The 22,290-nt window shown below is 42.1% G+C and overlaps 1 protein-coding gene across 1 annotated transcript in view; it reads left to right on the forward strand.

Moving 5' to 3' along the window:
* The first annotated feature begins 19,604 nt into the window (after nt 1-19,604).
* Nucleotides 19,605-22,290, forward strand: part of HMCN1 (hemicentin 1) — a 211,653-nt gene continuing 208,967 nt past the window's right edge. Inside the window, exon 1 of the mRNA XM_052801508.1 lies at nt 19,605-19,872. Within this exon, the coding sequence (XP_052657468.1) occupies nt 19,605-19,872 (268 nt within the window). The remainder of the gene's footprint in view (nt 19,873-22,290) is intronic.

Consider the following 22,290-nt stretch of genomic DNA (forward strand, 5'->3'; position numbering starts at 1 on the left):
TTGTAGGTAGAGGTGCTAGCAACCCCAGCCTCTGATGGGCAGGTGTACATATTCCCAGCAGCCAGTCCTTTTGGGACTAATCCGTTGTAAAGGTCTCCACCTTGTGGTTGCTACTGTAAAATGTGCAGCTTTTTGAACTGTAAGCACCATTAATATCTTTTAAAAAAACTTTAAGTCAAGCAATTGTCTTCTTACTTTGCTAAATAGCCTTTTGAGAATGCTTTAAAAGATACAGTAATGTGAAAGATGGCTTTAAAGTGGTGGTCTCCTGGGCTCTTCAGTCCTAAGATTCATCTGAGTGACAAAATTACGGTGTCCAGCATAAGGGAGATGACACGTGCCAGAGCTTTACACCATGCTGTGCGTCAAACCCAAATTTTCAGACTGTGCTCCATTTGCAGGGCAAATTAGTTTCACATCTGCTGATTACCCTAAAACAGTAGAGAGTAGAGACATAATGAGATCTGCAAGCCCTTATTTCTAGGAAGATTTGCAAAAAGAAAAAATCCTGTGTTTAAGTTTTAGAGCTGACAAGTAGAAAAGTTGTCTGTGAGCATATTTGGGATCCAGTAAGGGACAATACACAAAGTGTGTATAACGCTATAGGTACAGTCACTTTTCTGAGTGGATCCTGAGTGAAAATTTATGTACAAAAGGAGAATCCATCTACACAGAAATAGCTAACTCTGTTTTAATTTAATACTTTGTTGGTGTAGACCAAGTCTGTATTCAGTTGCTGCTGGTGGGTACCAAGACATAGACTCACACCAAGAGGATACTGAAACAGAAGTTATTTCTGGGATGGTGTCTGTAGAGCTGCACTCAGAGGATGCTATATCCAAACAGCCTGGTGTTGGTGATCAAATCTGTTATCATGTGCTTGTTCTTCAGAGACCAGGATAGGAATGAGTTCAGTTAGAGTAATCCTAATCTACTTAATGGCAAGGCAGGTCACTGTACAAACCAGGCAGGCAGGTCATCCACCCTCATAAGTAAGAAAAAAAAAATATACACCATATAACATTAGGCAACCTCCTTTTGACTTTCTAATTGGCCACATGGGTCACTCACCAGTAATAGGTTTTAGAAGCCGTTATTATAACACTTAGTTTTTATTTTGCCACTGAATGCTGATGGTGGATGCTATAAAAGACTGTTGCTTTAGACAGACCTAAGCTTTTGTCTCCAATTATTGTGTGTCATATGGAATACCTTATTTGTGTTGATAGGTTTTTGTTAGAGATGACCTTGTAAAAATTTTTGCCAGTCTTTCAAAGGGTACCTGTTAAGGGAAAAAAGTCAGTGGCTTTAAGAGAGAGCGACTGTCTTCAAAGGTAGACTGTCTTCATTTCACATCAGCCTTTTTTGTGGTATTCCTACTGAGGGCTAAATGATGCACTGCAGTGTTGGTTGCCCACTTGAGAATAAAAAGAATCTATTGTGGTGTTGTTTAATGGACAACGCAGTGCTATTTATAAGCAGTGGATTGCCGAACACTCGGTGTGCAATGAAATGCCACAGACTGGAAGCTCTACTGAACTTTTTGCTGAAAAATAATGTCACTGAGATATTTTGACATTTGGAGTCTCCAGACACAATGTGCACATCTACCAGTGACTCAGTTCTCTGTCATGTTTCTAAAGGAGATTGAAAAGAGGAGGAGGATGCCATTTGCATTCCTTTGCATTGTTGTGCACACTTTGCTTAAACTTTAGCAGACATATGGACACATCAGTCTGGATTGGCCATGCTGATGTGCTGTGCAATCCTATATCTGTAGCCAATTAGGCATCTCATATGTGCAGATCAGGACTGCAAATCACCAACTGTGGAAAAGAAGACTTTATGGTGGGGCAAAGGGAAAAGCAGCTGAGGAGTACTGCAGGAAAATACCTCAGAGCTAAGATACAGGACAGATTTTGTATATGGTTGTTTGCTAAGAGATTACACTGGAAACTGCTTGTAGAACCCTTTTGACTAGATATGGTTGACCAAGTTTAGAACAGAATGGAATGGAATGGAATAGAATAGAATAAAATAGAACAGAACAGAACAGAATAGAATATTTCAGTTGGAAGGGACCTACAATGACCATCTAGTCCAACTGCCTGACCAATTCAGGGCTGACCAAAAATTAAAGCATGTTGTTAAGGGCATTGGCCAAATGCGTCTTAAACACTGACAGACTTGGGGCATTGACTACCTCTCTAGGAAGCCTGTTCCAGGGTTTGACCACCCTCTTGGTAAAGAAATGCTTCCTACTGTCCAGTCTAAACCTCCCCTGGTGCAGTTTTGAACCATTCCCTCACGTCCTGTCCCTGGATCCCAGGGAGAAGAGATCAGCACCTCCTTCTCCACTTCCCCTCATCAGGAAGCTGTAGAGAGCAACAAGGTTGCTCCTCAGCCTCCTTTTCTCCAAACTAGATAAGCCCAAAGTCCTCAGCTGCTCCTCACAGGACATGCCTTCCAGCCCTGTCACCAGCTTGGCTGCCTTCCTCTGGACACATTCGAGTACCTTCACATCCTTCTTAAACGGTGGGGCCCAGAACTGCACACACAGTACTCCAGGTGAGGCCACACCATCGCTGAATACAGCAGGATAATCCCCTCTCTTGACCAACTGGTTATGCTGTGTTTGATGCAGTTTGCCCTCTTGGCTGCCCCGGCACACTGCTGGCTCCTCTTGAGCCTGCTGCCCACCAGCACCTCCAGATCCCTTTCTGCAGGGCTGCTCTCCAGCCGCTCCTCTCCCAGTTTATACTTGTGTCTGGTTATAATATCTGATGGAAAGAAACTCTGGTAGCATTAGAGAATTATTCATGATTCACGTTGTCGTATCATATAATTATTAGTGTAATATAGAAGATCAAGAAAAGTCATAAACATAACTAAAGTTCTAGATGCCTTCACAAAACTTGTACTACTTTTTGACTTTGGAGCAGTCTTCTCTCCAGTATTTTTAGCAAGTTTATGGCCATCCCATGTGACAGAGCAGCCTGAGCCAGAGGATGACTGAATCTCTGCTTTCTCTCCCAACCTTGATTAGCCAAACCTTCTGAAGCAGCTATGCTGTGTCCCAAATGTGCTGTTCCTAAGACAGAGACAAACACAACCGTGGTGCATTAGGCCACTCCTTTTAAGCAGAACCTGTTCTTTCATTCTCACCTCCTCCATCTCTGGCCCCTGTTCCCAAGGAAATATGAACTGATTCGCAGTACAGGTCCTGTACACAGCTGTGTTTTAAACAGTTGTGTTTGAACATGAAAGCTGGTATTCTGCTGTGATTACATATCTGTGTTTAATCATGAGAGCTGGTATTCTGCTGAGATTTGTACTAATTCTAGCTCCCCACTTAATAAGGCCTTTGAATATATTCTGAAAAGAGAGCTTTGTTTAAAAAATAAAATAAAATTGATCTTTGGAAGTCCCAAGGTACCCTGATGACATGAATATTCTCAACTTGTATGTATTTTCTTGCTCTCTAAAAGCAAAAACCACAAGCTTCATCAAGACTCTAACTAGATTAAGCTATGTCAAAACCAAACAGATCCTCTTCCTTTGCCAAGTCAGTTTTAAAAGAATGTGACAATTCTAAATTCTATAGTTATTGTTATTAATTAAAAATAATCAGTGGGTCACTTCTTGATTTCATCCCTCTAAACCTTCAGTAGGTCATACTATTTGTTTCAATATCAACTTTCTGCAGAAGTCCAGTGAGAATGTAAACAACTTAGAAATTTATCTAACTTTCATTTTTTGTACAGATAACCCACCTATTTCTTCACAGACCTCAATTCTCTGGCAAAATTGCCCTGGATTGAAGACGGTCACACCACATTCTTTACCCACTGTTTCCATTTCAATGCTCAGAGGAATACAAGTCCCAGTACCTTAATAATTGAGTTGTGCCTGTGGGTTTATGCAAATGCTACCTTGTTCTGGACCACAAGATCCAGGAACTCCTTCACATTAGCTAGCATATCTAATCTATACCTTTGTTACTATGTCCTGGCACCAGAAGATACACTTTGCATAGAAAGCAGAGCTGTAACTGTGCTTTGTGAGCAGTATTTGGTGCAGAAGCTTCTGCTTGGTTCATAAAAATGTAACTTGGTAATTTAGACAGCTATTACTCAAAATCTGAATGTCAGCTAACAAGCAACTTTAAGGTCAAAAGGGAAACCAAAGGCATATCAGGGAAATAAAACACCTGTTTGTTAAGAGGGTAATTGTCTTACTTGAGAGCTCTGTACATCCAAACTCCATTCAATATATAGAGAAACCAGCCCTAATCACTACAACAGAAGTTTTTAGCGGTACCAGTGCACCATTTATATCTGATGTCTCACCCCAAAACCAAGATCTTATTGCCTGGCTATCTCTGAAAGCTGTTTTGTTAGTTAAATAGTTAAAAATGCTGCAGAACAAACTCAGAATCAGTGAAATAAAATGCCTTTGTTTAAAACCAGTTCCTGAAACCTTTGAAAATTTTATTTTGCAAGAAATGGTAAACCTTGTGTTTCAAGATGGACTTTTTAATTGAAGTCGTGCAAGAATAGTCTATTGATGAGGCCATCTACAGTAGACCTTATTCTAAAATACCTTTTTAGATATTGCATACTAATATTTATGAATCTACAAAGAAGATCCATTCCCAGCTCCTGGAGTTACTGAGCCTGTGCTGGAAAAATTACACTATGCTCATTGTAGTGTGGCAAGTAACAGAAAAGGTTAGTTGGATGCTGAATGTTGCAGTTTAGCTGTATATTCTCTCTGTTATACCTGAAAATAAACTGTCACCAAGGTAGACTGCCTTCCCAAGGACAGATATGTGTCCCTGCTCAGACACTGTGCTGTCATCTGAATGTGTGGGCATCAGGGACTTGGCCTTGGGACCTCGGGCTGAAAGAGTCCACAGACTGGCCTCTGCCACTGCCCTGGTGCTTCATGAGATGGCTCTACTCTCCCCATCCCACCCTCCTATGACCCTGTGGGAGGGAAGCTAAAGCTGGGCTCCCCCTTGGAGCTCTGGAGGTGAAGACAATGCTTACTGATACAGGGGAGTAGGGAAGAATTGCTATTCTTAAGTATTGTGCCTGTGGTCTCCACATTTCTTGGGACTGTGCTCTCTGCTTGTGCTGAGGAGGTTATAGTCATTTGAGAAAGATTTCACTACTTTCTGACCATCATCACTGCCAGATGGGTGTAGGCCATGGAAAACAGCAGTGCTTTTAGTGCAGCCTTTTGTCTGTAAGCACGTATGATCTTCTTCACTATTCTGTGCACGTTTGTCCTGGACATAACACATATTTTCATCTTCCCCCATTTATACTGTCCTTTAAAGAAAAAAATCTCTAATAGTTTAAACAGCACATGAAAAAGCAAAGTGTCTTTGAAGAAATAACAGCTGAAATCAAACAGAATTAGTGTAGTTATACTGAAAGAAAGATTAAGAAACACAAGACAAGGGGGTGTATTTTTGCCCCTCTTTTCTGTTGAGATCCTTCTCTGAATTATCAGATGGAGATCTTTCTTGAAGGGTACACACGCAATCAGAATACAACTCCTAAAGGTAATATTTCTCTGCAGTCATGCATTTATTGTGTTTTTGAGGAGTAGATCTGGAAAAACTTTACCAAGAACAAAAGATGCAGCAATAAAAACTCTGTAACTGCAAGAAATCGTAACTTAAATGACTGAAATAATCATCCCAAAAAGGCTACAGAGAAGCTCTGATCACGAGGAAATTCACAACCCCTGCGTTACTACCACTGGTGTTATTAAGCAGGAATAAATTTTATCTTGGCGTTCAAGAAGTGTAACAGAAAAAATCTGCTGCATTACATTCCCATGAATAATTTTATTGTACACACATAAGTTTATACTTGAAGTTATTAAAAGTGTGAAGATCTTAAAAATCTTTACAGTAGCTCAGGAAGGCTGGGCAAATAGAATACATGTGTTTTAGAGACACGTGAAATGTGCTGTAGGCAGCAATTAAACCATATTCCCTAGATTTAAAAAAAAAGGGGGGGGAAGAAAGTTTAGTAGCAGTAGTGACTTTTTTTAAAAAACTAAAATCCTTTTTATAACTGTTAAAATTCACTTTCATTTAGACAAAATGTAGCTGATATGTAAAGGACATTTTCCCTCAACTTCTGCTAGCCTTCAAGCCTTGGAAAGGAGAGGTGTCTATATATTTTACTGACTGGATTCTAAAACTCATTAAAATGATCATGTTTATTAGTGGGCACACACAGTAGTTGAAAGAAGTCATGCAGAGATTTGCCAGCGTACCTACGGACTTAAGCAGCATTCCTGCCAGTCTAGTCCCTATATTTTTTGAATTATTATACATGACAATACACATGGCACCCTAATCAGTGGATTCAGAAAACCTCATAATGGAAATTAAGTGTACAAATAGCAGAAATGAGAAAGTTGATGAGACTATTTCTGTTGTGTAGCCTCTCATGCAGTCTCTCGTACTGAAGTAGAGCTTATTCTGGGTACAATCACACTGCCTGTATAAAAAAGCAATAGTCTGATCCAAAGATGGCTGAAAATGAAGTGAAGAAGCCCATTAATCTCAGTAAGCTTCAGTTCAGGCCAGTAATGAGTTACTGTTTATATTTAACTGTAGTCAATGTTATTTCTGATGCCTTTCTACATAACAGACAACCTTTTGCTTTTAGTCTCTTAGACCCAGGAACTTGAAGACAGGAGGTAGATCTAACTTAAGTAGATAACCACGTGGCAAGAATGGAGCATTTAAATAGGAATTTGTCTTTTTAAGCATAGCCATTATTGTTTTCTTACAGAAATTCAGAAACTTTTTTTGTGTATAGGCCAGCAGCTGTAGTTGCAGGAACAATTAGTTCTCCCAGCTCAGCTAATGTTAGTTATTCGGCATGTAAACTTATAAAGATCTGCTGGGGTTCTTCAGAAAGGGCTTGTCATCAAGTTATACAAAGTAAGGAGGATATGCAGCTAACTCTTTTGGACCAGAGACAAACCACAGGCAATGACCAAAGTGTCACTTGATGCTCTACTGAGTTAGAGTAGAATGGGCTTGCTTGTCTCACATGCCACTGTGGTTTGGCTTCAAACCAAGTTTCTCTCTTGCAAGTTAGACTTTATAAGAGAAGTTTAGCTTGTGACATGGCACTGGCAAATCTCATTTTAGACTGAGGTCTTGAACTAGTGACAGCAACCACTGCTGTGCTCTAACAGCAGCCGAGCAATTCAGTGACCATAGGAAAATCACTGCTGCTGCTTATAACTGGCTTTAACCACTACACTGCTAATACACAGGGGGTTTTGCCATGCTGCATCAACCTCATGAGGTCCATATGGAATGTCATTTTACATCTACTATACTTGCAGAGAAGCTTGTATGTGTATTTTGTATGGTAAAGCTGAAAATCCTGCAAGGGCTGTGTAGACGAGCTGCAGCTGTAGGTATTTATGCAAACAGATATTCTCAAGTCTCAGAAAATGAGCTTGAAATCCTGCCAACATAAATTGGTTTATAACTTCTCAGATAACTCCTGCTTTTAGTTAGTCTGGAAACATTGTATGAACAGAGCTTTTTAAGGGTACGAGGATCAGAGTTCAGTTCTGATCAGATGCAGCAGCTGGTGAAGCACTCAGAGAGCAGGAGAAATGGAGGGAGGAGCTGCCTGACAGCTCTGAGCTGTTCAGAGAAGGCTGGCTTCTGCATGTCACAGCACCTTAGTGGGTGGGTATGGGTACAAACCAAACGTAGAATTTGACAACTAATTCATTTTCATTCATCGGGAGCTTTACATGGCAAACCAGGTCCAGTGTTTTAGTTTTTACTTAGGAAATATCATATTCTTCCTCCCTGAGTCCTTTCTATAGTCTCTCTGAGGGACTAACAGACTCACGGCCTGAGCATCCTTATCTCTGCAGTGGTAAAAAGAAAACAAACAACCAACAAAAAAACCCCCTTTCTCATACTAAGAGCTTTTACAATTACATATTTAGTAAACACAATACATGATACCATTCTTTCTTCTCTATCCTTACCTGTTTAAATAGCTGTGTATCAATGAAAAGAACACTAGGTTCTTTTACAGCTGTGTATGGAGGAAAAAGTTTCTCTACAGAGTGGTAGACTCTTAGGTGACCACTAAATAATACAATCTGATCCTTAGTGCATCAGTGTATGTGCTTTAAAGGACACTTGCACACTGAAATAGCATGGATCTGACAAGGATAGTTGTGTATATGCATCGTAGCACACCAGTTAAAGATGCTGAGTGGTATTCGTTGCACATGAGGAATCAAGAGCATGAAATGATGCATGTCAGAAAGTATGTTGTATACAAGGAGACCTGTCGCTTGTGGTCTCCAGCTTTTAGAGCTGGATGGCTGTACGTCACTCTGGCTTTTTTTGTTTGAGCAGACATTTCTCCTGCTTCTCATAGTGCCTGAATAAGAGAAAATCTGAGCCACAATTCTGAGTGGAAAGACGTACTTGTGGTGGGAGGGACTGCAGCATCTGACTGGTGGCAAATACAGAACCTTGGAGGTCATACTAAATTTAAAGTTTTTAGTCTGACTAAAGCAATTCAATTTTCGACAAAGTAAAAGAAAACAGCTCCTAATAAGAGGGACGTGATTGCTAAGACTGCTCCGCTGATTCAAGGAGGTCAAGATCAAGGGCTGTGCACTTGGACATACAGCTGCAGTCTGGACGATGCCGTCAGCACCAGTCTAAGCACCTCGCCCAACACTGGTCTCAGAGTCCCTCTCCGTGGAGCGTGGGTTGCGTTCTTGACTGGGTCTACCCTGCGACCAAACAGCAGCCATGATCAGAGCAGTGTTGGTCCACTTGTGCTGACTCAGGAGGTTGTATTCTTTCCATCGGGGATGCAGAGCTCCTGGTACCGGTGGTTCGTACTTTGGGCACCATTTGGCTCCCTGCATTGTGCTCTGCATAGGTCTACTTTTAAAATCCATTCAGAAAAGTATACAGATGGTCTTTTCTGGGCCAGTGAGTGCTCTTGGAAACACCTGAGTTCTTTCAGTTGAACAACAACAAAATTCCCTCAAAGCAGAGATTTTATCTGGAACATGTCAGACCTGGCCATGAGTCTAACAAAACAACGGAGGCCTGGAAACAGGGTTGTAATGGAAACTGCCAGGTAACTTGATGACAAATGATGAATTAGCCTAGCCATTTGTGTATGTAATGAGGGCATGCATATAACAACTATATTTTGTAAGGGGAAGCCTTTTTTATCACCCTTCCCTGTGAAAGCCTTTTTATTCTTACTATGAATGCCTTTTTATTCTTATTATGAATAAAAGCTCAAGTCCATTTTTATTTAACTAACTCATCCATTTAACCCTAGAAGATGATATGCTGGACAGAAGTCTCCCATTTCCCAGTAGAAGGAGCATCAGACTATAATGAAAAAAAATGATGTGAAAAACATTCCAAGTTTTAAGAACATCTCCATTATGCCAGGAAGAGTTTGACTGTGGAGAATATAGTCCATTTTGGTAGTAAAACTAGCTCTCCACTACTTTGAGGACTTGGAAAGTTATACTTCGTAACTACTGGTGAGGTGCTAACTTACGGTCTGGCAGGATTATAAAGGACACTTTGGTCTTTATGGGCTTACATGTAAAAACCGAATCTGCAGACAAAAAAGTCACTCAAAAATGATGAACTTATAACTTGGGTGACCTTTGTTTTTTCAAATGCCAGGAAAACACACTTCACATGCCTGAAGATATTTAGTGCTGTCTTGCTGAAGAAATTTAAAGCAGGATATTTAATAACATGAGAAATATTTCAGTCAGCCAAGTCTACAAAAGAAAAAAACATTGAGATCGGAACTGTGAGTTAATTCTTGTAACACTTTCATGGGGATGAGGATAGGTAGTGGGAGAAGTGCCATGTAGTTTTCATCATAGGCTTAGCCTGTATAGACAGGTGCCCGGAATCTGGACTTACATTTGTTTTTAAACAAAATAAATTTCTGACAGGCTTAAAAGGAGCAAAGCATATAACTCTGGAGAACTAAACATTTATTTTCTTATTTTCTTCTTTGTTATGTGAATGGCACAAACACCCGAACTCTGTTGTTTAAGGGAGTAGTTTTATTTCATGATTTATGACCAAGTCTAGATCTCTCTTACTACAGCTTTGTCAGAATACACCTATAGGGCAGCTCTCTTAATTGGAAGGCCTTTCTGTCATGAAGTGTTAATACAATGTTGTACCCTAACTAGCTCCTCCTGAGAAATTAAAAATAGAAGAGTTCATTCCAAGGCATGAGGTGCAGTAATTAAGCTCATGGGCTTTAATCTGCCAACTGCATTCCAGAGGATAGCTCCTAGTATGAGAAGAATGGGATGCTTTTTGATGTTATCTATTATTTGAGTATCTATCATTGACTCCAAAACAAGCTTAAGTCTGTGGACCAAAGTAGCAGTGCAGCTGCACTTTGTAACAGAGGATTATGATACTTGAAGTCATTTCCTCTTCTTTCGGGAATTTATTCTGGTTGTCTGCCAGGAAATATTGCTGCTTGCTTGCAAGATAAGAGATTGCAGAGCTATATTGCTAGGCTAACTCTGTTAGAACTGCACCAAATATCTAATCTAAGAATCTTCTTCAGTGTATATGACTTCCTTATAATATTAAGATAATTGAGAATATTTCTTCACACTGAAAGTTGCTGATTGCATGTTATAGACTATAGACTATGGAAGTTTTGTAGATTTTCAGAGTTTGAAGAGTCCATTGTAAATAATTCGAAAGTATTAATTAGACAACATAAAACTACTAAAAAATGCTAGACTTTCTCTGATCAAATTAATTAAACAAACATATCCTTTGTCCAGTTTTGAAAAAAATATGCCTTAAATAAATATCTTTTTTTTCAAAAATGTAAAAAGTACACTTGCTTTTTGAATTCTTATGTCATTAGAATCTCTCTGTGCAACTAAACTTACTTTCCAGAAAAACATTTGGATATAACGATGGTGTCTGTGTGTGTTTCTGTGAAATTCTGCTGATATTTTAAGGTTGGCTTCAACCTTAAATCTGAAAAATAATTTCATATTATATTCTCTAACTTTATTAAAAATAAGAGTAAAAATCCATACTTCTTGTAATCCATTTTCAAAACGTTTCATTCGGATTTACCAGTAGGGGGAGATAGTGTTCTTGAAGCTCAACTTAAACTTGCTCGTTACTTTCATAATACAGCGAGGTTGCCTAATTGTTTGTAAACTCTATTGAAAATCCTGACTTCGCCAATAGAATATCTTGAAATTCTTCAGAATACATTCATTGTCAATGACAAAATTTTAAGAATACCTTTGTAGTAGTGCTGCAGCAGTTTTGTAAAAATTCCTACATCCAACAGGCAATTACTCAAGCTGTGAAAGCAGTAACTGTGTTGTAACATTATCTATTTTGCTACATCTATACATTTATTTCTCTATAACTTTAATTTGATGAGAAGTTCATGAGTGCAATTTAATGTACATACATGGGTATTTCTTGGAGAAATCAAATGGGTGACTTGGTGATTCTCCTCATTGATAGGGGAGATCTCTACTGGATTATGTTGCATATCTCTGTTGTGGTAGTCTCTGCCTTCTCTTATAGTTGCAGTGAAACAATCTAGTACTGCTTTATGGAAACCTAACTTGGAAAAGCCTTGGTAAAGTTATTTCAAGAAGGACCTTAAGGCCACAATACTGAAATCCTTTATACAATCCTGTCTCAAAAGCTTAGATTAAAATGCAGAAGTGAAGAGATCTGTAAGTAAAACAGTAAGGACACACACAGTCGCATAGAACTGTTATTGCATAGGTGTCATTCATCATCCATAGGCTGGATGTAGGTAGCTGCTGTGTAGATCACCTCTGATTCTATTAACAATAAATTAAGGCCTAGCTGCCATTTACTATATTGATCTCATCTCCATGGTCTGGAAAAGGAGCTTAAGGTACTTAGGCTGGATGTGGACATCTATGGTCAGTGGAGATATTTGCATTTTAGGTGTGATGCAGCCCACGCTGCCTCATGCACCATATTTAATATACAACCATAAGTAAGGTTTGCATGATGACATGACTGTGGGTAAAAATAGTTCTGAGTTGTGGATTATTAGCATGTATGTCCCATGTGCAGAAATTTAAAAATTCATGTATAGGATTTATTGATCTTCATGGAGCTGATCTTGAAAAATGACCCTTATGGCATGGTTCTCCTTTTGCGTTCAGTGTATGATACTACTCCCATTGTTTTCAGAAGGAAAAGTATTCTCTTTCTCATTAGATATTTAATATCTTGAAATAGCACTCTGATATAGATTAAAAAGAAGTATATTCCTTAGTAGCTGTTCAGACATAGAAACATAGAATCATAGAATCATTGAATCATTTAGGTTGGAAAAGACCTTCAAGATCATCAAGTCCAGCCATCAACCATGCATGGTGTAGATATTTCTAAAACTGGCAACATTTGGACTGCAATTAAAAAACAGAAGTGGTTGTGAGTACAGGTTCTTTTTAGTCAAGAGAATGCCAGCAAAGCATCTTGCAAATAATAAGGAAAAATTTAGTCGGTGGTAGAAACTAAGCTATAAAACCTTTTGAAAGAAACTAGCAAAACTTATGAAACTTTGCAATGGAAAAAATTTACTGAAATACAGAATATTTTCACTTTCAAGGCTACCTCTACAGCAAATAACAGGTGTTTTGTATTTTGCTGGCAGTTCCCTCCCTACAAACATTCAAGGGAGAAAGAGATGCATAATCCTCTTTTAGTGCCAAAGAATCTTGAGGTACAGAGAAAGGAGAATGACGATCTTAAGCAGGGTGAAATTTAGGTCTATGTTTCTCACTATTTCTGCTTCAGATTTCCTGTATGACTTTCAGCAAGTCATTTAGTCCTTCTCTGCTTTCATTCCTCATTTGATAGGAACTATAGAGCTCAAGGTTATGGACCCCACAGATTTTTTAAGGATATGTTGATTAGAAATGCTTTTGTACTTTGTGCTAAGAAGTGCTATAATGCAGCAAAGAAAGGTCGATAAAGAGATCAAGACCACTTTGTCCAGTAGGTACAGGCCCCATACTTTTGATTATTCTGTTTCTCCATCATTCATTTCATCTACTCTTTTTTTTCCAAGTAAGCAAGGAAGTAGCAGAGCAGGTCCCAGCTTGGTCCTGATTTTGATACATAATTGTATTAATAAAGGCAACAAGTCTGTTTCTGAGCCAGAAACAAAACTTTTGGCCCCTGGCTTTTACTTCTATGTCATGATCACAGGATGACTTGTTTTATAAAACAAATGTTTTATAACCAAAAGCAAAGTGATTTCATCTTGCAGATGATAGATGATTCAGTGCTATAGCAGGGTGAAATGGGCTCTTGGCTCAGGCACATGGTTTATTAAACAAACTACTCCAGTTGCTACAGCTACTTACTGCTTGTGTCTAGCTCTTTTTCACTATTATAAGATATTTTGAAATGTGTTGAACTGTGAATCAAACTGAAATTTATATTTAAGCAAACTTCTGTGGAGCAGAGAAAGAAGATTGAAAATGGCAAAAGATTATCTCTGTGGGACTTCTAGATTGTTTACAATGTTGTGGTGGGTTGACACTGGCTGGACACCAGGTGCCCACCAAAGCCGCTCTATCACTCCCCTCCTCGGCTGGACAGGGGAGAGAAAATATAATGAAAGGCTTGTGGGTCAAGATAAGGACAGGGAGAGATCACTCACCAATTACTGTCATGGGCAAAACAGACTCGACTTGGGGAAAATTAATTTAATTTATTGCCAATCAAACCAGAGTAGGGTAATAAGAAATAAAACCAAATCTTAAAACACCTTCCCCCCACCCCTCCCTTCTTCCCAGGCACAGCTTCACTTCCGATTTCTCTACCTCCTCCCCCCCAGCTGCACAGGGGGACAGGGAATGGGGGTTGCAGACGATTCATTACACGTTGTCTCTGCCACTCTTTCCTCCTCAGGGGGAGGACCCCTCACTCTTCCCCTGCTCCAGCGTGGGGTCCTTCCCATGGGAGACAGTCCTCCACAAACTTCTCCAGCGTGAGTCCTTCCCACGGGCTGCAGTCCTTCATGAACTGCTCCAGTGTGGGTCCCTTCCATGGCGTGCAGTCCTTCAGGAGCACACTGCTCCAGCGTGGGTCCCCCACGGGGTCACAAGTCCTGCCAGCAAACCTGCTCCAGCGTGGGCTCCTCTCTCCACAGGGCCACAGGTCCTGCCAGTAGCCTGCTCCAGCGCAGGCTTTCCACAGGGTCACAGCCTCCTTCAGGCACCCACCTGCTCCAGCATGGGGTCCTCCCCGGGCTGCAGGTGGATATCTGCTCCACCGTGGACCTCCATGGACTGCAGGGGGACAGCCTGCCTCACCATGGTCTTCCCCACGGGCTGCAGGGGAATCTCTGCTCTGGTGCCTGGAGCACCTCCTCCCCCTCCTTCTTCACTGACCTGGGGGTTGTTTCTCTTACATGTTCTCACTCCTGTCTTCTCTGGCTGCTGTTGCACAGCATTTCTTTCCCCTTCTTAAATCTGTTATCCCAGAGGCGCTACCACCGTCGCTGATGGGCTTGGCCTTGGCCAGCAGTGGGTCCGTCTTGGAGCTGGCTGGCATTGGCTCTGTTGGACATGGGGGAAGCTTCTGGCACCCTCTCACAGAAGCCACCCCTGTAGCCCCTCCACTACCAAAACTTGCTGCGCAAACCCAATACAAATGTAAAACATACAGCATCTTAAAAATGTCTCATTTTTACAACGTTTACGTTAAAAGCTATCTGTCATCTAGAAATGTTTGTAGAACACAGAGAATTGCTAGCATTCACCTGTCTGCTCTGATTTTGCTGTAAAGCATTAATTGTCAAAGCCATGAAAAATTCCAGCATCACTGGGCTCATGATGCAGACTGAGTTTAAAAAGGAAGCAGTAACCGTAAAATACAGGATGGTCAGAATTCAGCCAGACATTATAGGTATGAACAGTTCAAAATACAATTCTGTTTCCAGCATATCTCTTTACACTGATACTTGAAGGGAAGGAGTAGGGAATATAGCCCGTAGCTTAATTTCAGATTCAAAGAAACCTTTTGGTAAAGTGGAGATCAGAAACTTGCAGTTCTTCAGAATCTGGATTATCTAATAAAAGCATCAATTTCTACAGAGAGGTGGTCATGCTAGAATCCCAGGCACGGTTTGTTTCCTCAGCAAAAGCAGGTGGTTTCTAGTCATGTGGATTTTGGAGAAAACTTAAAATATATGACCCCTCTGAAGATTCAGAAGCTAGAAGTCAAACCAAATTTACATACATGCCATTTTTATATTAAATCATAGTTTTTGTATTGTTGGCAAAGGTAATGTGTCTCACAGGAAGATGTGAATCTACTGTGACTAAAACACTAAGCGGCATCGAGATTATTGGGTATAAAGGCTATCTTGTTCTGTCTGCAGAGGAGCTTTTAACTGTATCAAGCAAAGTGCCTTGGTCACAGAGAGGAAAGACAAGACAAGTACTAAAAGCATACTGTCAAAATGTGAGCCCAGCTGCACAGCTGAAAAATACAAGTTGCTGGCTGGAAAAAGGTCAGTGTTTACTTGATCACTTCAGAGTTTGAACTCTCATTATATAATGGCGTTCACATGAGAAAATCTCCCCCCAAAAGTAGTGCTGGTCTTTTCATGGTCTTTGCAGATGAATGTGAAGATTTTGCCACATATAACCAAAGATTAATCTATCAGTCCTTTCTCTTTTCTGCTCCTTGTTTATCTTTCCTTGCAGATCTGTTAGCAGCAGCTCTAGTGAGCTGCCTTACCTGGTTTCAGGCTTCTCAGCATACCTGCTAATTCCTGTTGTAGCATTCCTCTGTTAGGATGGCATTTTAACCCCGTCCTTCCCCAAAGCAGCATAGGTTCTGCCTGCATACTTCAAAGCACAGAATTTGAGACCCAAAACGTTATTTCCAGTTTTAGAATAGTGAATGGCTTTGATAAAAACGAAGTTGTACCTCTCATATGCAGGACTGGAGTGTCTATATACATAAAATACAAAGAGAGGACTAAAGACTGACTAAGAAAACACTCTGTCTGTGAACTGGAGAGATCTTACTATACAATACATATACTTCTCACAGAGAGAGACAAAGCCAGATACCCAAAACAAATAGCAATGATTCCCTCCTTTTCCCCAACAATTAATCAAGTTCAAACAAAGAAAAGAAAAAAAGGAGGGATGGGACTTTGAGGAGGAGTGGGAATAAAAGCTTTAAAAGTATATGGAGTTCCAGAGGAAAAAAATATTGTCAAATGTCTGTGACAAAAGAGTTCAGAGTATCTGGTATACGTGCAGAACTTGCTGACCAGAAAAGAGGTGTCGTGAGAAAGAGCTCTGGTAGATGCAGCCTGCTGAGAGTGGTCCATGGGATCCCAGGAGGAGAATCTGTTTTGGTATCAGCAGTTTGCTCTGTAATTAGAGAGTAACATCAGCTTTAAAAACAATCATTTTGATATTCTCCTTCAGATGGAAACTTCAGTTTTTGAAGTGGATGCTCATTTACTATGAACAAGAATGAAACTGGCAACTCTTTCTTCATTAGCAGCCATTGGATAGTAGCAATTTTTAGCTGCAAATTACAAAATGGAGCAGATTCAGACACAAAAGCCCAAAGGGCAAAAAGTACTTTTTTTCCTTCCCAATCTTCTAAACTAGTATATTTCCCCTACAGCATACAAATTTTATGCTTTTTATATTTGAGACAAGCTAGGAAGAGAGGAGTTAAATGACTTAACTCTTTACTCCACCTCTTCTAATAATTTACAACTATCCAGGTTAAATACTCATAGAATCATAGAATAGTTTGGGTTGGAAGGAGCCTTTAAAGGTCACCTAGTCCAGATGGGTAACGCTTTGCTTACACTCAGAGTGGCAGTATATGAGTATGGTGGGAAGGGCAAGACCACATCTGTTGAATTCTCCTGTGCTACCAAATTGCATAAACAAATGTCAAATTCCAGCCCCAGAATGGGCATGAAAAGGATATCAAGGTTAAGTTAGAAATGCTCAAAATTAGAAAGTAAGTGTCCAAGACAACTATAATTACTGTGCATGCAAAAGAGACACTGAGACTCTATTGGAAATCGTGAAGGTGGCAGCCTGCTGTGGCAAAGCCAGGTCTGTGGGGAGGTGGGGGACCTCTTCCCCTGGGTGTACCCTGACCTGGCTGCCATCCCTCCCCCTGTCCCCGGCCCCCCCGTCCTGATAATCTCCAGGTGTTTGTGCTACAGTGTGCTTCAACAGTGGCATGGGCCTGACCTCGGAGTGTTTGTGCTTAGTTATTATTCTGGCATGCTGTCAAAACCTTACTGTGGAGCATGTCAGAAGGAACATAGGGATTTTTTTTTTTCAATAGATGATTCTTTGGCAAACTATGAAACTAATTTCATTATAGAAGGAAAAAAAAAATCCTTCCTCTTGCTTCAGGGCTTTCTTCCTGCAAATTTCAAAGGCCTGCTGTGAATAATAGTGTTCGAGCTTCCAAGCTTCAAGGATATTTTATAGTGGAAAGTGTTAGGCAACCAAAATAAATATCAGTTTCCACTGTTACCAAATAAAGGTTTTTCTTTATCTTGTACCTTAAACCCCATGTTAAATGACATTTTTTTAGAGATGCAGCTGTATGTGTCCTAGAGGGTTATTTTTTCATAGAAGACACTAGGTTTGCTCTAGCTTGTTTACATTTAAATGAGAAATAATTTAAGACAGAAAGAACATGATGGCTTGCTTTGTGAGGAAAAATGTAACAGGAATTCATCTTCATAAAGGACTGAAGGAAATCCTTAAATCCAAGTGCTGCCAGTCTCTAGGGTGTTCAAAATACATATTCCTATTTTATGGCTTGAATGCATCTCTACTTACAAGATTTGTGAATATTTTTGACAAACCTGGTCTGAGTTTTCTGCTAGCAGAGTTACAGATGAGGCAAGTTTTCCATGGTTTGGGGTTTTATTGCGAATGCTTTGCACAGCTCTGGTTATGTGCTTCCTTCTCATGACATCAGTGCTGAAGGGGAGAAAGAATGTAAACATCTGTTTTTTATAATTCAGTTCCAGGCTTATAACTTGATTAGGATAAGCAATGTTTCTACATGATTAATTTTCCAGTCACAATATGATGGTTTTGAGTGTGCAGTTTTAGCACCAATTTTAAGATTAGTAAAATAAGGAGGGAAACTAATGAGGTAAATTCTGCTTCGTGGTCTACCTTCCCGAGCTGCACCAAATGCTGTGCGCCTCATCCACCTCACTAGTCCCACTGATAACAAAGGATGTGATTTCCCTCCCACTTGGTGTTTAAAATGATGTCCTGTTGCTCCCCTCAGCACCTGGTGCAGCTGATGGGAAGGGAGGCTTGTGATAGCAGCACTGAGGTGAGCAGGGGCAATGGGGATTCGGCTCCTGGCTCTCCCCCAAGACCTTTCATGTGGCGTTGGGTCAGCCACCGGGTGTTCAAAAGGTGCCTGCTGAGAGGTGGCTGCATCCTTAAACAACTAAGGAGCTCTGAAATATATATCTATATATCTATATATCTCTCCTTTAATCTCTTCCACCGCCTGAGCAGGGCTAAACCACCACTCTGGCCCCTTTCTTTTCTTCCTTGCCCAGCCTTTGTCTTGCACCAGAGACTGTCAGTGCCTGGAGCCGTGGTTGCAATCACATCTTGGGGTCTTTACAACGCACTTTAATAGTCACTGTAAGAATACATACATAGAAGCTGAGGAGAACCGAGGCTGGAAGGGACCTCGGGAGGTCCAGCCTCTGGGTTTCGGGTAGCACTTGTGGAAGCGTAACCGAAGCGAGGGGAGAACCGGGGCAGCAGTGCACGGAGGAGCGATTTCAGTCTCGTATCAAGCGTTTATAATAATAAAAGAATAAATACGCTCCTCTGTCTTCCTAGGGATGAGCTCGGGTCAGCACCGCCGTTCTCACTGCCCCGGCAGGTGGGGGCGCAGACCCCGCTCCGTGACGGGCAGGTCTCTACCGCACCCGCCGGCGCCCCGTTCCCGCCAGGGAGGCTCTCCCGCGGGGCTCGGCGGCGGCCGCCGGGGCCGGGGCCGGGGCCGAGGCCGAGGAGGCAGCAAGGGGCCAGGTGTGAGGGGCGGCCCCGGCCCCGGCCCGCCCCGCTAATGGCCGCGGCGGGAGGGGGCCCTGAGGTGAGGGCAGGGGCCGCGGCGGGCCACGGGGGGCGGGGCCGGGGCGGGCGCCGCCTCAGTCCGCAGCCGGGGCTCCTGAGGCAACTCCAGCCCTAGCCGTGCCGGCAGCAGCTCCCGCACCCCGCGGCATGGACGGGGCTCAGCCTTCTCCCTCGGGGCGGCGCTGCCCCAGCCGTGCCCGATAAGAAAGGCGGAGCGGGGCCGCGGTCGCGCGCAGACAAAAGCTGCGGCGCTTCCTGCCCTCCGCGCGGAGGGGAGCGGGTGGGCGCCGGTTTCTGCGCTCCTGCGGGCGTCGCGTCGCGAGCGCCTTTCTCGGCCGCCGCGCAGGCTGCCGGGGAAAATGGTTTTCTGCGGGGGCAGCGGAGCGTGGGGAGCGGGTCTGGGCGCCGTGCTGCTGCTCGCTCTGTGCCCCCGCGCTGCGCCCGAGCCCGGCGGCGAGGCGGTGCCGGAGGGAGCCTCCACCCTGGCCTTCGTGTTTGATGTGACCGGCTCCATGTATGACGACCTGGTGCAGGTTGTTGAGGGGGCATCCAAGATCCTGGAAACGTCGCTAAAAAGACCCAAGAGGCCGCTTTACAACTTCGCCTTGGTGCCTTTCCACGACCCAGGTAGGGGTTTCTCCCCTGAGGGCGCGGGCGGGGTCCGGGCAGGGTCAGGGGCACGGGGGCTCCCCCGCCAGCCGAAGCAAGGAGCGCGGCGCACGCCAGGTGGGCTCGGGGGCGGGAAGGAAAGGCAGGGAGCCCGGGAAGGAGAGCAGAGGAGGTCCTGCTCAGGACTGGCTTTTGTGGAAGGTTGGGTTTCCTGCGCTTCCAGGGGCCTGGAGCGTAAGTATTTCTGTCGCATCTCGGCCGTGCCTGCCACACGAGTCTCTCCGCTGCGGTAACTTGCCAGGAGCCAGTAAAGTTTTCCGGACCCCCTGCCTGTCTCCGTGCAGATAGATACCAGCAGACCTTCCAAAAGCCTTCAGGATAAAGTGAAGCTGACACTAAGTGCGTTAGGGCATCAAGTACTCCTCTTAATAATTCTAACACGAGCTGAAGCGGCTTCAGTGACCTGTCCTAGTAGAGAGCAGACATACTAGTAACAAAGCTACCAAGTTTTTTTTCAGTGCCCTTCTATGTGAATACACTTATGAACGTACATAATACAGTTGCACTTTTCCTCCAGTCTTGTCCCATGTTTACATTGAGAAACTTGCACTGAAATGATCCAGGAGCTTTACATGATGTGTTTTTTGGTTTGGGTTCTTCTTTCTTTCCCTCGTTTTACCTTTTTTTTTTTTCTTTCTGCTGTACATCATGTGTTCTTCTCTTTCAGCATCTGTTTTCGATTCCTGTCCCGTCCCTTTTCTCTGGCTTTCTTACTCTTTCCTTGTCAAATATCCTCTGGTGACTTGAAGAGGAAATAGGAACAGGGTGCCCCAGGCTGGTAATGTGTGCTGTACTATGCAGTAAAAACTCTTTAAAGAATCAAAGAGTGGGAAAAAGCCCTTGAAAATGACCTTTCTGGTTCTAGTTCCCATGGAATATCTCAGAATATGATATTTCAGAAGTCAATTCTTAAGAGTTCAATTTTTGCAGGGTTGTCATCACATGAAAAGACACCCCTTCTATTTCCTGTCAGTCATAGATACTTCTGCTTACAAGATACATGTTTGCTACTGTTATAAATACCTTAAACCAAATGCTTGGAAAACTAGAGAAAAACTTGTCTGTGCAAATTTTGCTGTTTTGTTATCTATAAGCTTGTATAGGTTCTCTATTTTTTTTTCCTTATAGGGAGTCCATCATTGTGGTATCAGAGTGTCCTATCACAAAAGGGTCTGTTTATGTACCTTACTGTTTTCACCTTTGGTGTCACTTTCTTTTTTTTCCCCTCTTTATCTTTTTGTTATTTTATGGAACAGACATATATGGGACTTAAAAAGCATCATGCCACAGAAGTAAGCAAGAAGGAAAAGATTTTGGTCAAGTGTAGAGCCTAGAACTCTAACATCCTTTTAGAGAATCAAGATGGTAGTTTTCCTTGGAGCTCTTTCTCCTTGGATGGGGCAGAAAATCAACGTGTTGGGCTGGGAATGTCTTGGGTTTATTTTGTCTCCATAACCACACTTTATACATCTTCCCTTTCTGCTCACCAAAGTGATTCACTGCAAGTATTGGTAGTTCTCTTTTTTTAGAGGGCTTGGGTATCTATACCAAACATGGGAGCAAGAAGATGATCTTGCGTGGTGCACTTTTAGTTTGCAGGTTTGTGTGGATGGTCCTCTGTTCCTGTGCGTCCTTGGTAGAAAGAAGTTCCAGGTTTTGTATCACAAGTAGTTCCAACACTTAGCTTTCATCACGGGCTGCTTTCAAATTCTTTGTTTCAATAGTTAGTTTCTTCTTTCTCATCCCACATGTTTTCTCTTCCTCATTCAGTTTTTCTTCTGCACGTTTTCACCTTTTCATTCCTTTTCTCCCATCTCCCTGACCTTCTTGCTTCCATTGGCTCTCCAGGATCTCTGCTTCTGTTAGACTGATTCTTTTAATCATGCTTTACTGTACAACCACCTTCTTGCTCTGTACATACCTCACCAGCAACAAATCTGCTGCCACCTTCCTCTGATTCACATTTTTCCCCCTCACAGACTTTTTGCTTCCTTGCCTCTTCCCCCATTCCCTCTCTTTCCACGGGAGATCCCTTTCCTTGGCAAATGTTAGATTTCATTCAGTAGAGTAACTGAAACTTAAACCTGCAGAGAGCTGACCTATACAACAAAGAACTGCAGGCAAACATATATTGGTGTATCCTGTTACGTGTCTTTATATGGAAGTCCAACTTCCTTGCACAGCCAGAGGGGGCCTTACTTTTTAGTGTGATGGATAATTTGTGAGGTCATAAAGCTGTTTGAAAGTGGAGAATGTATAATTTTAAACATAATTTTGTCTTAGTTTCTGAAAAGTATTTCTGTGTGTCCTTCTTTGAGTTAGAAGGACCCTTCACAGTCCAGTGTCTTGAATTTTGTGGATGTAGCAGTTCAGACT

Source organism: Harpia harpyja, chromosome 11 (assembly GCF_026419915.1).
Source record: "Harpia harpyja isolate bHarHar1 chromosome 11, bHarHar1 primary haplotype, whole genome shotgun sequence".
Lineage (NCBI taxonomy): Eukaryota > Metazoa > Chordata > Aves > Accipitriformes > Accipitridae > Harpia > Harpia harpyja.